The 17,168-nt window shown below is 42.0% G+C and overlaps 1 protein-coding gene across 3 annotated transcripts in view; it reads left to right on the forward strand.

The window, feature by feature from the left end:
• The window catches only part of ANKRD44 (ankyrin repeat domain 44), a 1,254,083-nt gene that overhangs the window by 876,944 nt on the left and 359,971 nt on the right, over nt 1–17,168 (forward strand). For all 3 annotated transcript variants that reach the window (XM_044060611.1, XM_044060613.1, XM_044060612.1), the window contains exon 14: nt 10,947–11,087. In XM_044060611.1, coding sequence (XP_043916546.1) covers nt 10,947–11,087 — 141 coding nt within the window. The remainder of the gene's footprint in view (nt 1–10,946; nt 11,088–17,168) is intronic.

The following is a 17,168-nucleotide window of genomic DNA, read 5'->3' on the forward strand; positions in this document are numbered from 1 at the left end:
AACTAAAAAACTGGCTAGTTCTAATGGAAAATTTGAAGAGCAGACTTTATGGGGCCAGGAATAGTTTAACCCTATCTAAGTGGCGAAGCATAAAGTGTATTTTTATTTAATATAACAGTAGCAAATGAGCAAACCGATTTAAACAAATTATCCAATTAACCAGTAAAAAAGCTCAAAACTGAGCCCTGTTCCAGCAGTCTTCAATCAGACAAGTTCTAACTGCACAGTCCTGCCACTAGGGTGCAGGGGAACCTTCTCCAAAAAAAGATGGCCTGGATTAGTGCTCAAGTTATACAAACAAAGCTGTATTCAGCATGCCTGAATCTAGTCTATGCTACAGCAAACAAGGCACACCAATTTCAGAAAGAAACTGTTCAAATAAGCAGGAACAATAATCCTTTAACCAGAAATTCCCAGCTCAGAAGGGCAGAATCTAACCTCTCCTCCCACAAGAGTGCAGACCACAAACCTTCTTAATGTAAAATAACTGGCCTGAAGCCCAAGTGCTTATACCAGAAGTAATACACTTTTAGAATAACAGACACTGAGCCTACAATCAGCAATTCCCAATTTAAAAGGATGTAAGCTACCTGTCCTGCCACAACAGTGCAGACCACAAACCTTCTTAATGTAAAACAACTGGTCTGAAGCCCAAGTGCTTAAACCGAAAGGCTTGGAATAACAGTCACAATTTAATCAGGCTACTACCAAGCAGTAATAAATGCAGCAGAATAAATACAATTGAGTACTTTTAAGAAGAGGCAAAAGCAAAGTAAAGTGCAAGGAGAGAGGAAGGAGGAGCAGAGTTTAAGAACCTAAGTGGGTTGGCCTTCTCAAATGTTCTCTCTGTATTAAGTAGAGTGAACACTAGACTGGGAGGGGTGCCCCAGATCAAATTTAAAGTAAGGTCAGGCATCTGCAAAGCCACCAACTATAACAACTCTACAAGAATAGGGTGGGAGACAGGGGGGGAAACAGTTTCAGGACAGATGAGAAACAGAAAACAATGCCAGAAAATATATAACATAATTCAGTCAGGCAAACAATAATTCACTCAGGCAAAGTTAAGACAATGCAGAACTCTGAAAGTTTAAAATGCCAAGAACTGTACTTATCAATCAACAATACATTTCCAGATTGTTTGAGAATCACACCAGGCAGAACACCGGAGTTTCCAAAAGTGTATGCAAGAATTTACAAACAGAAACTATTTTTAAATCAGCAAGCCTTGAAGCAGTCAGATAACACAAAAGCTGTTAGACCCGTTTTATAAACTCCACCTCAGAAATAGGGGGTAAGCAGTTTCAGGACAGATGAGAAACATAAAACAGTGCCAGAAAATATATAAAATAATTCAGTCAGGCAAACAATTATTCAGTCAGGCAAAATTAAGACAATGCAGAACTCTGAAAGGTTAAAATACCAAGAAATATACTTATCAATCAGCAATATATTTCCAGATTGAGAATCACACCAGCCAGAACCCAGGAGTTCCCAGCAGTGTATGTAGGCTCAGTTGGAGATAAGAAAAAACTGCATGTGTTAAGCCTGCCAGACATTAGTATATGTATGTATGCTGAAAGCTGGAAATGTACATTCAAAATAACTTTCATGTTTATATAATGGATGAGAATAATAGTTTTTAATAATGGCTATTCTGTCAGTATTGACATGAAATGTAACTAGACTTAAATTTATAGGCAAAAAGCAGAGTATTGAATTATGTTAAGAAGTGTAGGTGCAAATAGATGTGTTACAGGAGACACGTTTGGATCAAAATTAGCATGTGAACTTAAAGGGATAAGGGAATGCTAGTGACAGACCAGATCTGTTACAGTTTTTAGTTGGGTGTAGAACAGACATTGCTATTAATAAAAACAGTTGATTATATGGCATATAAAATATTGCAGAAAAAGTATAAGAATTAATCAGAGGTGGTTAGAAAAGTTTGGCAAGAGAAAATGGAAATGCAATTTACAAGAGAACAGTAGGATGACATGTCTGTTTCCCAAATAAGAAAAAGAATCCATACGGTTTAATATTTTTTTATTGGACATGCTTGTATAGGTATTGTCATATTTCAAGAAGGTATGATGGTAAACAGGTAATTGCAAACATGCTTTTTGAGAATGTAATGAGTAGGCAAATTTTAAACATTCCCTACACTGTGCTTTATTAAAAATGTTGGTGGTGACAAATTGTTGAAACTAACATGTATGATTATTTTGAGCTGGGATATAAAATATGAATTAGCTAGGTATAACCTTACTAAGTTATGTGATATTGTTTGCCAAAAAAGTAATTACTAGAAAATCAAAATCTAAAACAACTGTAATTGAAGTAATGAATATATTACATGAAATATAAGAAGTGCAGGTGGGATCATTAGGAAAAAATAAAGAACAAATGATATAGAAAGGAGTTTGTGGGAGCAATGCATGTAGCATAACACTAAGGGGAAGGAGTGAAGTTTAAGCAAAGGCACAATATGAGCAATTTATGTAATATTGAAAGTGAATGATAATTTGCCAGTTAACCTTCCTCACACCACAGAAAAATCAGTGAGTCTTCTTTAGAGATCAGAGGATGCCTCCCCAGCATAAAAGCATTGGTTTTCTCCAGGCACTCCTGTGTCATTGCACATCCCAAAAAGCCTGGTATTTGATCATTTATTCATGTGTTCATATAGATTGCATTTACCTTGTTCTTGTTGCCCTGGTCTTTGCTGAAAAGCATCTGAAGGATCAGTTCAGTTACCTGGCTAAAAAATGAATAAAAGCATATGCCACACTGCACACATGCAAGCCATATCCCAGTATAAAAACACATGAAATAGTGAAGCATTTTTTCTTTCACTTGTAACAAACTCAGATACTTGGAATTGCCTTTTATACTGGATTTAGCCAAGTTAAAACTGCAGTGGTGGTGCTGTGGTAGCGTTGTCGCCTCACAGTAAGACGTTCTCCTGTTCAATTCTCAGCTAGAGCGTCTTCTGTGTGGAGACATGCGTGAATGGGCGTACCTTCGTTGAATGTTGTGCGTCTGGGCCAGCAAATCTATTGCCAGTCATTAGCGGACCAGAGTTCCGCTGTGGCGACCCCTAACCGGGAAAAGCCGAAAGACACAACAACAACAACAACAACTGGATTTAGCCAAGTTCCAAATAAAAGCATTTCTGAATAATTAATGTTTTAGGTGTACACCATGTTCAGACTGGCTTGGGATTTTTCTGAAACAGGCCTGAACCTTAGGGTTTGAAATATACTGCTGTAAAGCCGTGATGAACTGAATGAGATCATAGAAATCATCTTATTTAGTTACAGTTCAGTTTTTGGCACTGCACAGCTTGACTGTTCTGTTCTTTACTGAAGCTTGTATACATGGCATACAAAGATTACCCTGTGATTAAAATATATCCTTCCAAAGCCTTTCTGTTTCTTTCACTGCCTGTGTTTGATTTTTGGAAGTTATTTAAGGTCCAGTAGCCATGTCTGTTTTTAGAGCTGACCTTTGAACTCTGAGATTTGTTGCTCAGAACTGCACAATATACAGACACAGCCTGAGAAAGTCAAACCCAGGTCTCTAGAGTATTGCTGATTCACTACTTGTAAAACTTCTCTTTATGTGATATAGACTGTTCTAAAAGCTTCATGTCCACTACACTGGGACTGCCAAACTGGTTTCACACCATAACTTTTTTTTTCTTTAGTTGCAAAGGTTTATTATTAATTTCAAAGATATTTATGTTATCCACTTTTAATTGATGAGCTCTGTTCCTGTTTTGGAGTGTTTGTAATTGTTTAATATTCCTTTCCCCCATCTAGTTACCCATGTCACTGTAGTTAGAAAAGTGCAATGTATTTTGTACAGCCTGTCTAGTCTGCTTTGTTTTTCTGGCAATCTGTCTGTTTGTATAGCTGTTTGCCTGCATGTTGATATCACTCTATCAATAGATGACAGTTGTGAGCACAGAGGTTGCCTTGCAAATGTTCCTAAATAAGTTTTACGTTTAAAAGAATATACAGTATTCAAAACTTTAAAAGTATAAAAAATGTCAGGCTGTTTCTGTTACTTACTGCATAATCTGTTGTAAAAATTGCACAGAAGTTCAGATGTTCAGTAGTTTTAAGTTAAAAAGATTGCTGACTGAAGTAAGAAGTACACGTGGGGTAAAAATTGCGTCTGCCCCCCAGGATCAAGCCGTTAGGGGGAGTGAGTGCAGTACGTGCATTTATCTAATAATCTGTGGGTGGTATTGTTGATGCTTCAATAAATAAACTGCTAATATTGTAGTCCTGCTTAGTTACTAAATGTGTTATTGGATATCCTTCCATTTCGCTGTTGCAGTATTCATTACAGTAGAGATCCCCTGCCAAGGGCGGTCCAACGTCCGGCCAGTATACCAAACCCTTTAGGTTGCTTTAATGTGCACAGTATGTGACACGTATGCTCCTTGCATAGGGTAGTGCATAAAGGTGATGTCCGGACATACCAACTTTAGAACAACTTTGCTGCCAGTCCAAACGTCATCTCTTGATAGTCAGTCTGAATGCCCATTCCACTGCTGGTTCATTGAGCTGTTGCAGATAAGTGCCCCTTTGCATGTTATCTTTTTATCTTTTCTTTTATTCTTTGTCGCTTGAGGGGTTTCATGTCATCCAAGAAGGGTAAATGCCAGTGTGGGAAATAGATTCCCCATAAAGACCATCACGAGCAGTGCCTATTTTGCCTCTGTGCCTTCTGCAACCATATATCCTGTTCAGTCTGCCAAGCTTTTGTTCCCAAGACCCTCCATAGTAGCCTTTCTTCTTTGGCATTGTATCTAGAGAATCAACATCTTAAGCTCTTAGCTAAAGACACTATGGAAGGAACTTGTTCCGAGGGGGCAACCGTCCATTAAGAAGGTGTCCAAGAAATGTAGGTTGGTTTCTTCTGCAGTACATCTTCTGCTGGACGTCTCTCCCAAGGCAAGTGAAAACCCAGCGGTTCCTCCAGATTGATAGTTGGATTCTTCGGCTGTGACTGTTTTGGCGGCTGTAGGGGGGTCTGACCTTTGGCACATCCTTGGAGGCCTTGCAGATGTCCACATCAAATATTCAGGGGGAACTGCGGCTGATTATTTCACAGGGGCCTTGGGGTGTTCCTCAAATTTTAGTCAGAGAAGAGATCCCTGCTATCATTAGTGAATGCTGTCTGGGGTCAGAGCCTTCTACATTTTATAAGCCAGACATCCCCTTAAAGAAAAAGCAGACAACTAAACATATTGCTCCAGCTTCTAAGGACCCACAGAGTGAATGGCAAAATTTCTCTCAGGGGTTGTTTAATGCTTTCATGGCTTTAAAACCTCCTAAGGGTGTTTCTGTTCCAACTCCTTGGTCCTCTACTCCCCTTAAAAGACCCAGGGAACAGGATTCCTCTGAGAAGGAGACAGATTCAGATAATTGCCTACTCCTCTCAGATTCCCTCTCCTTTAGGTTATGGGTCTGAGGAAGAGGAATCACTAGTCCTGATATTTGTTTTGAGGAAATTTCTTTTGGGGATGCAGTTTTGAGAATGGCCGAGTTTTTTAAATGGAAATGTGCTCAGGTTTCTGACGTGCAGAAAAGGTATTATGAACTCCTGCAGATGGATTCTCCAAGACCTTCTGCTGTTCCTCTTGTTTTGGCTGCTTTGTTGGATGCCTATTCTAATGCTTCTATGGCTCCTGACTCCCAGCCTCCTGCCCTCCAAGAAACCTGTTAGGTTTTATTTGGTGCCTGAAGACTGTAAATATCTTTATAAGTGCCCTTCTGCTGACCCACTAGTGGTGTATGGGACTTCTGACAAGCCATCTCAATTGCTACCTTCTTCTAAGTTTTTGCCTTCTGATAAAGATAGCAGGAAAGGTTGGGGAAAAAGATTTATACCTCCGCTACTTTAGCTTTTAGGGCATTCAGTTATCAGACCTGTATGTCCATGTACATGATGGCTCTTCTTTCCCCGGCCTGTCAGATAATTTCTGCTCTTCCAGACTCTGAAGGGAAAACTTCTGCTCATTCCGTGTTAGGGACTTCCTGTCAGGAGTATCATCATTCCATCAAGTGTAGTTATGCTGTAGCAGATGTTTCTTCTAGGGCTGCTGCATTTGGGTCTGTGATGAGGAAATATTCCTGGCTTTGGCATCATCCTTTGCCTGATGATGTTAAGGCTAAGTTGATAGACGCTTCTATGGATAATAAACACTTGCTTGGTGAAGCTGTTGCTGATTTGTTTTTCTCTTCAGGATAAGGACAGGGATTTACAGGAATGTGAACATGTTTTTGTTTCTCTTGTACCTAAGTTTAAAAGGAATTACTCTAATAAGCCTGCCTTTGTTCATAGGCAATCTTGCCCTTCCCCTAAGGGCAAGAAAGGTGTGAAGCAGGCACTTCCTGCTGAAGCTACTCGGACTTCTGTCGCAGAAGTCTACTTTTTCTGAAAAATCAGGTGCTGTCTGTTGTATTTTTCCCAGCCACATTCCTCTTTCTCTTCACCTTTCTCTCTTTCTCTCTCTCTCTCCCAGTTTGATTAAATTCATTCAGGACTCCTGGGTTCTGTCCATTATCTGCCAGAAGTATTTCATGGTCTGGAAATCTCTTACCCATTTTAGGGGAATTACTCAGGCCCCCTCAGGAACAGCTGTCGTTCTTTCCAGAGGTGCTTCAGGATCTTTTGAATTAGGGTACTGTACAAGAAGTTCCAGCTCCCCAAAGAGGGATTGGGTTTTACTCCAGAATGTTACTAGTACCCACTGAAGAGTGTACTTGGGGACCAGTTTTAGACCTCTCATCTAAATTCTTTCCTAAAGGTTCCCTCTTTTTCGAATGTTGTCACTTCAGACCTTGTTCCCACTTCTGCTTCTTCAAGCTTACATTGTGTCTGTGGATCTCAGTGATGCTTATCTCCATATCCTAATTCATCCTCTTTTCAGAAAGTTTTTGCTTCTTTGTTGCTTCCTGGCATTTTCAGTTGTCTGCTTTGCCCTTTGGTCTTTCTATAGCCCTAAGGGTATTCACCAAATGCCTCGCTCCTGTGATTGCTTTTTGCAAGCTAGGAGGGATCCAAGTCTTTCCCTACTTGGATGACCTCTGGTTTCAGCCATCCTCTCCAGAGACTTTGCTGCAAAACTTTCATTTTGCAATCTCCCTTCCGCAGAGCCTGGGGTTCACTGTAAATTTCTAAAAGGCCTTTTTGACATCTTCTCGAGATCATGTCTTTCGGGGGTGCAGGATCCAGACTGTTCCTGTGCGGGTATCCCTGCCACATTCAAAGGCCCCAACTCTCATTTGCTTTTTTCAGTCCTTTCTTCCTTTGGACTATGTAACAGCAAGGGAAGTTCTGAGAGCTCTGGGGTTCATGGCTGCCACCATTCTTATGCTCCCTTTTGCCAAACTCCACAGGAGAAAACTTCTGTTGTTTCGAAAGTCAATTTGGCTTCAGCATTCTCATCTCCTTGAGGTTTTAGTTCCTCTTCTTCCATGTCTCAAGCAGTAACTTCATTGGTGGATTCAGTAGATGACTGTCAATCCAGTGTTCCCATTTCATCCAACTCCTCCTTCTCAGGTGCTCTTCACAGATGCTTCATATGTGGGATGGGTAGCAGCTTTCGGCTCCCTAAATGTGCTGGGAGTCTGGTTGCTTCATCAACAGAAAGAGCACATCAGTGTCAAGGAGATGAGCACTCTTCTGGTTGTTCTTTAGGCCTTTCATCCTCTTTTCTCCCCAGGACCAAACAAGGTGTTTACAGACAGTACCACAATGATGTGATATGCCAACAAACAGGGGGGGACAAGGTCTTGTCTTCTTTTCCAGTCCTAGTGTGGGAACTAGCTATCCATTATCAAGTGACTCTTGAGGCAGTGTACATTCCTTCAGGTCAAAACTTTGTGGCAGACTGTCTGTGCAGGTCCATAACACAATCCAGTGAATGGATTCTTCACAGGGATGTGTTTCTGGACATTATCCACAAGTGGGGTACTCTTCAAATGGATATTTTTGCTTCCCCTCTGAACAGACAACGTCCTCTGTTTTGTGCCAGAGTCCCAGGTCCTCTGGTTTGGAAGGTGAGTGCCCTCTCATTTTCCTGGAAGAGGATGTTTCTTTATGCTTTTCCTCCCCCTTCCAAAAGTCCTGTTCAAAATAAAACAGGATGCTCCCAAAATCTTGCTGGTGACTCCCTTTTGGCCGAGACAGCATTGGTTCCCCTCTTCTTCTTCATTTAACCAAGGGTAATCATCACACGTTACCTCACAGGGTGGACCTACTCACACAGAACAGGGGATCTCTCATCCATCCCAACCTGTCCACTCTTCAGCTGGCACTGTGGGTAATAGGATTTTCATTCCACATAGACACCTTTTTTTCTGAGACATACAAAGGGTCCTGCAGGAGGCCAGGAAACCCAATAGTAGAAAGTCCTACATATGCAAATGGAAGAGGTTTTCTGTTTGGTGTCTTTCTCATAACCTGGATCCACTTTCTGTGGATGTTCCTTTGGTTCCTTCTTATCTGTGTGAATTGCTGAATGCTGGGTTGGATTATTCATCTGTTAAGGCTCACTTGTTAGCTATATCGGCTTGTCTGCCTTTATCATCCCATTTTGGCTTCTAGATTTGCAGTCAAATAATTACTTAAAGGTGTCCTACGTATTAGGACTCCCAGGAAGCTTGTGCTTTCTCCCTGGGATCTTTATTTTGTGTTGAAAAATTTGACTCGGGCTCCTTTTGAACCTGCAGCTTCAGCTTCCTTGCCGCATTGCTGTTGGAAGACTGTGCTTTTGTAAGCCCTTCCTTCTGCCAGATGGGTGTCTGAGCTTCAAGACTTATTTCTTGTCGTCCTTTTTTGGTTTTTCATAAGGACAGGTTCTCCTTTCATACTAATCCTCCTTTTATGCCCAAGGTGGTAAATTAGTTTTCTGTTAATCAGTCTATTCATTTGTCCACTTTTTTCCTTTCCCTGAAATCTGCTAGTGAGAAGCGCTCATGTTGTATGTGCATAGACTACTACGATTTTAGTTAGACAAACCTAAGTCTTTTCGTAAATCTGATCAGCTCTTTGTTTTTTTTCATCATAGGTCCTTAGGATTGGCTGTGTCCAAGCAAACTATTTCTTTTTGGGTTTCTAAAGCCATTTATTTTTGTTATTTCTTTCATGGTAAGAGCCTTCCTTCTTTTAAGGCTCATTTTGCTTGAGCTGTGGCTTCTTCTGTTTTTTTTTCAAGGGTTTGGATACTAACTCTATTCTTAAGGCAGATAACTGGACTTCTGTGCATACTTTTACCAAGCAGTACAAGTTGGATGAAATTTCCAGAGCTAGAACTGGTTTTGCTAGGGCCATCCTTCATGGCTTCCTAGAGAGCTCTGCTGGTCCTTCCTCTTCCCTCTTTTTTTTTCCTGAGTTTGGCACTCTCCAAATGTAATGAGTATTGCAACAGTGAAATGGAAGGCTATAGAACAGTTGCATAAAATCTTACCATAACTGTGGATGTCCTTCTCTTCACTGTTGAAGTATTCTCTCCCTCCGTCTACCCCATTTCCTTTTTGAATGAACTGATTACCTCTCTACTCATTGGACTGGCATTCCTACTGGGACTCTCAGTTCTGAGGTTGGTACATCTGGATGTCACCTTTATCCCCTACACTACAGAGGGGCATACGGGTGACGTACGGCCTACCTTAAACCAACCTAAAGGCTCTGGTATACTGGCTGGACGTTGGGCTACTCTTGGCAGAGAATCCCTGTTGTAATGAATACTACAACTACTGTTATGGTAAGATTTTACACAACTGTACTTTGTGTGTAGCAGCCTCCTCACTTTATACAGTGAGGAGTTTGCTACATATGTACGGCTGTAACACCTTTACCTTATTTAGTTATTTTTGCTACCCCCCCCCCCCAAAAGAGAATTTTAAAAAGTAAATTCATTAGCCCAAATAACATGGTAGAGTCATTGTAAGCCCTCTCGCTCTGTGGAAGTCATGTTTATGCCAAAAGTCATGTGTACAAGTTGTTTCTCTCTCCACTCAAAGTAGCTCTTGTGGTTGTGTTTCATCTGTATTGCATAGTCTTTTATTTATCCACAGTGTATAAACTTTGCTGCTTATAAGGATTAGTTATTTGAAGGGTTTTTTCTAGGATTTTTTATTTACATTTTCTACTAATGGATAAAAACAGGTCATTAAATCCTTTATAGAGTGTATGGTGCATATTTTGAACATAACTCAACCTGTACACATTGCAAATCTTGACAAAGGCTCTTGAAAAGTAGGTACATCTTGCCAGTAATTTGTATGACTGACTACTGGGAGTACTTGTGCAGAGGCCTGCTTCTTGGATTCACACAAAAACAAACAAACAAAAGAAACACCTTAAAGTTGCAGCTACCTCCCATAAGAAGAAAAGAGAGTCTGTAAAAATTGTAGTTTTAAAGATGCCACTCCGTATTTCTTGGTAGCCATTTATTTGACAGGCAAAACTGCTGTTTTCTGCATAAAAAATGAGATTGTTCAGTGGTATGATTTGTGTATTTATATGTTTGTATTTGATTTATTATTTTAATTTTCAGATTGTACTGGAGCATTATTAAATACTTGTTAAAACAAAGATTTGTTCTTGATATTTGAGTGATGCATTATTGAATGTTCAGTGTTACAGTTGTTGAACAGCTGTGTAATTCACATTCATTCTGTACAAGTGCTACTGATGGAGAGGGTTTAGATGTACAAAAGTGCACTGGGAGTAAGACATTGTATTTTTCAGTATTAACTGTTAACTGTGATAATTAAAGATGCATAGAGCATGTCATTTACAAAAAAAAAAAGATCAAGTGAAAAACATTTCTAGTAGCCAATAATATATGGTTAGCACTGTTTTGTAAGCATTTGGGTAATTTGGATGCCTGTTCCTAAACCATATCACTCCTGTTTCAGGACGCCGTTACATTACGCTGCTGCCAACTGCCATTTTCAGTGTGTTGAAATGTTAGTTAAGTCGGGGGCCGATATTAACGAAAGAGACGACTGGAACCGTACTGCACTGCATTATGCTGCAGCATCTGACATGGACAGAAAGTATGGAAAATGTTTCCTAAATAATAATCATTGTTTATCTTAATGTTGTGACTCCATTATTAGAGATCCAAGGGCCATATATGATCACACAGCTTCTAAAGAAGTTATATGAAGGAATACTGCAGAAATGTGTTTGTACTAGTAAACTTTAAAATTTTCCACAGACTAAGGAACAGAAGATGTTCTTCATGTTTCACTGCTGCAGTCATCACATTTGGGTTATCTACCTGCAGGTAGCCCTCAGCCGGCCTGAATACCAGAATCTTGGGATTTCTGCGTTGGATGCTCTCGCTTCTTCCATGACGTCAGGTCATCAGGGGTATAAAACATGCAGCCGATGCCATTACCTCAGTTTTTCTTGCCGTGCGGTGCTCGAAGCAGAAGCAGTTTGCAAGTGCCGGTCGGCTGACTCTTGAAATTTTCAAGTTTCAGACCTGAAGTCTTCTAAAAGATAAGTACCCCGTTGGGGATCCTTTTTCGTACTCTAACGGATGTCAGAAAAAATTAATAATTGTCTTGCCTGTGGAAAGCAAGTACCTCATAGAGATTTTCATTCTTACTGCGTCACCTGTTTAGGCCCAGACCATGACATCCCTCGCTGTCAGTTTTGTGCCTTGTTCAACACCCGAACTATTTGTTGGTGGGCGATTTGTGTAGCTAAATGTTTTCGCTCTCAATCTCCATACTCCGAAATGGCGTTGGTGAGCCATCTGACTACCGATTTTCCGAAAAAGCATAAGGATAAAGACAGAGACTGACCACATAGGTCCAAAACTGCTGACAACGCTACAGCTAAGCTAGTCACCAGTCCGCCGGTACTCAGGGAGGCGCTTTCGCAGCCCCTGATACCTGCTTCTACAGATTTGCAGGCCTCAACTGAGACCCGTTCGAAGTCCGATATGCTGCAAGATGCTTTTTCAACTATGGAACCTGCGGATGTCTCTGCCTTGGGTGCATCCGGAGCCACTGTGCAGGCAGCAGCTTCTGAGGGTGTATTCAGGCCTACCGATTTTCATATTAAGCCGATGACTTTGTCTCAAGCCAAAAATACCAAATTTCTCAGGCCTAAAGTTCGCACTACGCCTAGGAAACCAACTACTAAAGCGCATTCATAGGCCTATGGGCCTCAAAAGCAAATGATTAGAATGGCTGAAGACCTTATTACCTTATTTAGGGGAAGCTAGCTTTCCCCTTCCAAGAGACCTAATACTGATTTTCCTTCTGATTCTTCGGATAAGGAATCTGATATCTCTGTTCCTTCTGATTGCCAGGTTATTACCGTATCTCCCTATGAGGATTCTGATGCAGAGGATTCCATTCCCTCTGCTTCCCCTCCAGAAGATTTTTCTTTTGGTGAAACCCTGCATACCCTTAGGGAGCATTTCCGCTGGGAAAGCCAGGACTACTCTCAGTCCAAAAAGAGACTCGGGGAATTTTTAAACCTGCCTCAGCACAGGCCTATAGCTATCCCTCCTGTTCTGGAGATTGTAGATGATATTTTCTTGTAATCCAGCCTTACCCCGGATTCTTTGCCCCCAGCTTCCAGGAAACCAGACAGGTACTATAGAGTACCTGACTCTCTCAAATTCCTTTTCAAGAATCCTGCTGCAGCTCCATAGACCATTTTCCAAGGTCCAAAAGGCATTAAGGCTACTACTGCCAAGAATCCCACCCCTTCTGACAGGGACTCTAGGGCTCTAGACAGATGGGGTAAGAAGGTATACACCGCTGCTACTCTGGCCATTAGGGTTGTAAATTGCTAGTTTCATATGTTAAAGTATCAGCAGCATATTATGGGGCTTATTAAACAAAAAATTATGTTAATTCCTGACTGTAATGAACACAAAGATTTACAACAGTTAATGCATTCTGCTGACCAAGTTGGTAAACATACTTTGCAGTGTGGATTTGATGCTTTAGATGCATCTTGCAGGGCTGCTGTCACTGGGTCTGTTCTTAGAAGGCATGCTTGGCTTAAAGAACAAAACCTGCCAGATCATGTCAGAGCAAACTTACTAGATGCACCCTTAAACCAAGAGTGCCTATTTGGCAGTAAAGCAGAAGTAGTCCTCAAAAGAATGGAGGAGAAAGCTAATTCTATGCAAACTGTTAAAGATTTCTTACAGGTACAGCCACCTAGATTCAGTAGGCATTGGACTTCAGAGAACTGTTCTTTTCCAGTCCCTTCCAGACCTTCTCAGTCCAAACCCAGGGGCACCAAACCACCAAGACCTCAGTCTCAGGTTTTGCACAGATCTAAGCAGTGGGGTGCTCCCACGTCCAAGACGGGGAGTAGTAAGCTACCTCCCTATGGTAAAATTGCACAATGACTTATCCTTGACTCTCCCAAGCCTTGCCCAAGTACTTGCACCCTTAGGAGGAAAATTTGCCCTGTATGCAAGACAAATGGGTTTTAAACATTGTTTCCCTAGAATGCACATTCCACTCACTCCCAACCCTAAGTGGATTGCCAGACCTCCCCCCCCCCCAACCAGTGGACGGAGGCCCAAAAGCAAGTACTTTCTCTCCTCAGCATCAAGACTATTCAGCCTGTCCCAGCAGAACAAAGGGGACAAGGCTTTTATTCCAGACTGTTTCTGGTTCCCAGAAAAGAAAACTCCTGGTGTCCTATCCTGGATCTGTCTATTCTCAACACCTTTCTCGTGGCTTCAAAATTCAAAATGCTGACACTCCCAACAACTGCTTCCTATGCTAGCCAAGGATTCCCTGGCTTGCAACCCTGGACTTAAAGGAAGCTTATTTGCACATCCCCATAAGGGAATCTTGCAGGAAATACCTACGGTCCAGAGCAGGCTCTATGCATCATCAGTTCTCTGCACTTCCCTTTGGCTTATCTGCTGCGCCCAGGGTATTCACAAAGTGCCTAGCTCCAGCCATTGCATTTTGCAGGCAGAGAAGTATTCAGATTTACCCATACTTGGATTATTGCCTGATTCAGGCAGAAAGTCAGGATTTGCTATTGCAACACCTGGCATTTGTAAAGAGACTTTTAACTTCACTGGGGTACACCATCAACAGAAAGTAATCACAGCTAGTACCCTGCCAACAGATTGTATTCCTGGGAGCAAGCTTGAACATAACTTCCCAGATAGCATTCCTCACTCCAGAGAAACAAATTTATCTGACGAACTACTTCACTCTACTGGCCACCAAAACCCAGCTATCTGCAAGAAAAATACTGCAAGCCCTGGGGTTCATGGCCTCTTGCATTCTGTTAATTCCATATGCAAGACTGCATATTAGGAAACTTCAGTGGTACCTAAAAAGTCTATGTTGTTAACATTCTCAGGACCTGAAAACTATGATTCCTATCATTCCTTACCTAAGGACAGAGTTCCTTTGGTGGGCAGAGGCCCGCAACCACAACAAGGGACTCTGTTTTACTTTAGCCCCTGCCGCCCAAACCCTAACAACAGATGCATCAGACTATGCTTGGGGAGGCTCACATGGCAGGGCAGTGCATTCAGGGCAAATGGAACCCAAAGCAGATGCACCTGCATATCAATCAAAAAGAAATGTTAGCTGTACAGAATGCTCTGACAGCCTTCAAAGGCCTTATTCTTCCAGGACAACTGTTGGTAAAAACAGACAACACCACAGTTATGTGGTACATAAACAAGCAGGGGGGAACCCATTCATACCCTCTCTGCAGACTAGCCATGGCTCTGTGGAACACAGCCTTGAGCAACCAAGTGCACCTACAAGCTCAGTTCCTGCCAGGTAAACTAAATTCACTGGTAGATGACTTAAGCAGAAATCTCATGGACCCACACGATTGGAAACTGGAACCCAAAATATTCAAGCTTTTGAGGAACAGGTGGGGGACTCCAGAGGTGGACCTGTTTGCTTCCCCTCAGAACTATCAATTGAACAAGTACTGCATCAGAACTCCCCACAGCCAAGCTTGGAAAGTGGATGCCCGGTCCTTTACCTGGGAAAGCCTCTCAGTCTATGCCATTCCCTCTCTGCCTCTCCTCTCAAAGGTTCAACTAAAGATCAAACAGGACAAGCCAAGGACAATCCTGATTGCACCAGACTGGCTATGCCAGCACTGGTACCCTCTTTTGCGCAGTCTGACAGTGCTACAACCATGGCACCTGCCTCAGACTCCTTCCCTGCTGTCCCAGCAGCGGGCCAGATTCTGCACTCTCAGCTACAGACCCTGAACCTTGCAGCCTGGCTAATCCCCTGAACTCATCCCCAACAACCCTCAGTAAGCAGGTGCTGGATGTCATTCTTGAAGCAAGGAGGCCTAGTACTAAAAAATCCTATTCAGAAAAGTGGAAAAGATACTGTTCCTGGAGCCAGTCTCAGGGGATGGACACAACTGTGCCCAGCTTTACCTCATATACTAGATTACTTAACAGAAATGCTCTACAAGGGCCTTTCCTTCTCTTCAATTAAGATTCATGCCTCTGCCATCTCAGCTCATTATAATACTGAGCCACCCCTCTTCTCTCATCCTGTTGTCAAACAGTTCCTTGGAGCCAAAAATTTAAGACCCCCAGGAGAGCTTCCACTCCAGCCTGGGACCTTAACTTTGTATTGGAAAAACTCACACTTCCACCCTTTGAACCGGCTGCTACAACAGAGTTAAAATTCCTGTCATGGAAAACAGCTTTACTTCTAGCCATCACTTCAGCAAGAAGAGTGTCTGAACTTGCAGGCCCTTATGACAGTGGAACCCTTCATTATCTTCCATGTGGACAGGGTTTCCCTCAGGACTAACCCATCTTTTATGCCCAAGGTGGTGTCTAGTGTGGCTTTAAACCAGTCCATTCATTTGCCAACTTATTTCCCCAATCCTCAGAATAAAGGGGAAAGGGTACTGCATTCCCTGGACGTGCACAGGCAGCTTAGATTCTATCTGGACAGGACTAAGCCTCTCAGAAAATCTGACCAGCTGCTAGTCAGCTTTGCTGCAGGGGCAGAGGGCAAGGCCATTTCAAAGCAAACCATTTCTAAATGGATAGCACACTGCATCCATTTCTGCTACAAACACCATGGAAAACCTACCACACGGGGTAAGAACACATTCCACTAGGGCTACATCTACCTCCACTGCATTTCTCAGGGGAGTCCCTACCAGGGACATCCTAGAAGCTGCAACCTGGAGCTCTGTACACACTTTCACCAAGCATTACCTCTTGCCTATCTTTTCTAAATCCAGAGCTGGATTTGCCACAGCAGTCTTACAGGGCCAGATTGCCAGCCCTAATGCTTCGTAACTACCTCCACCCTTCCTTAGCTTTGGGAATCAACCCAAATGTGATGACTGCAACAGTGAAACACAAAGAACATAGCACAGTTGTGTACACTTACCATAAATGTAGATGTTCAAGTGTATTCGCTGTTGTAGTCCTGGTTACCCTCCCTTCAGCCTCCTGACTTGTCTTTGCTTTTACCTATACTTTTTGGTTTGGCATATCTTATACCATGTGCATTTGCTTTTTGCTGGGGGTGTTCCACACCATATAATTGCTTCCTATTTTGGGGGCACCTGACATCTGGGACAAGAAAAACTGATGTAAAGGCGTTGGCTGCATGTTTTATTCCCCCGATGACCTGACATCATGGAAGAAGCGACAGCATCTGACGCAGAAATCCCAAAACTGTGGTATTCAGGCCGGCTGAAGGCTACCTACAGGCAGATAACCCAAATGTGATGACTGCAACAGTGAATACACTCGAACATCTATTATGTTAAGTGTACACAACTGTACTTTATGATAAGATTGACGAACATTTATTTCTAACAACATACTAAGCAGATGCAAGGAGAAGTTCAGAAACACAACGGTTCTCTGCTTTTAAGATCCATGTCATAATGTAGCCAGCTTTGCTCTGTACCACATTGTAAGATCTAATGCACCAGTTTTAACAAGTCACTAATTTAAAAGCTACATGTGTGACACACATCTAGTATCAAAGTTGTCTTGGACTCTTCTTCTAGCTTATTGTATACCTAATACTAATCCTTTTAACTACTTTGCTTCATATTTAAGCTGTATTATATCTTGTAAAAATATGTAAAATCATGGCATGGCTAATGATTGCATC

The sequence above is a fragment of the Protopterus annectens genome, chromosome 2.part0 (genome assembly GCF_019279795.1).
Source record: "Protopterus annectens isolate FY-2018-M chromosome 2.part0, PAN1.0, whole genome shotgun sequence".
Lineage (NCBI taxonomy): Eukaryota > Metazoa > Chordata > Ceratodontiformes > Protopteridae > Protopterus > Protopterus annectens.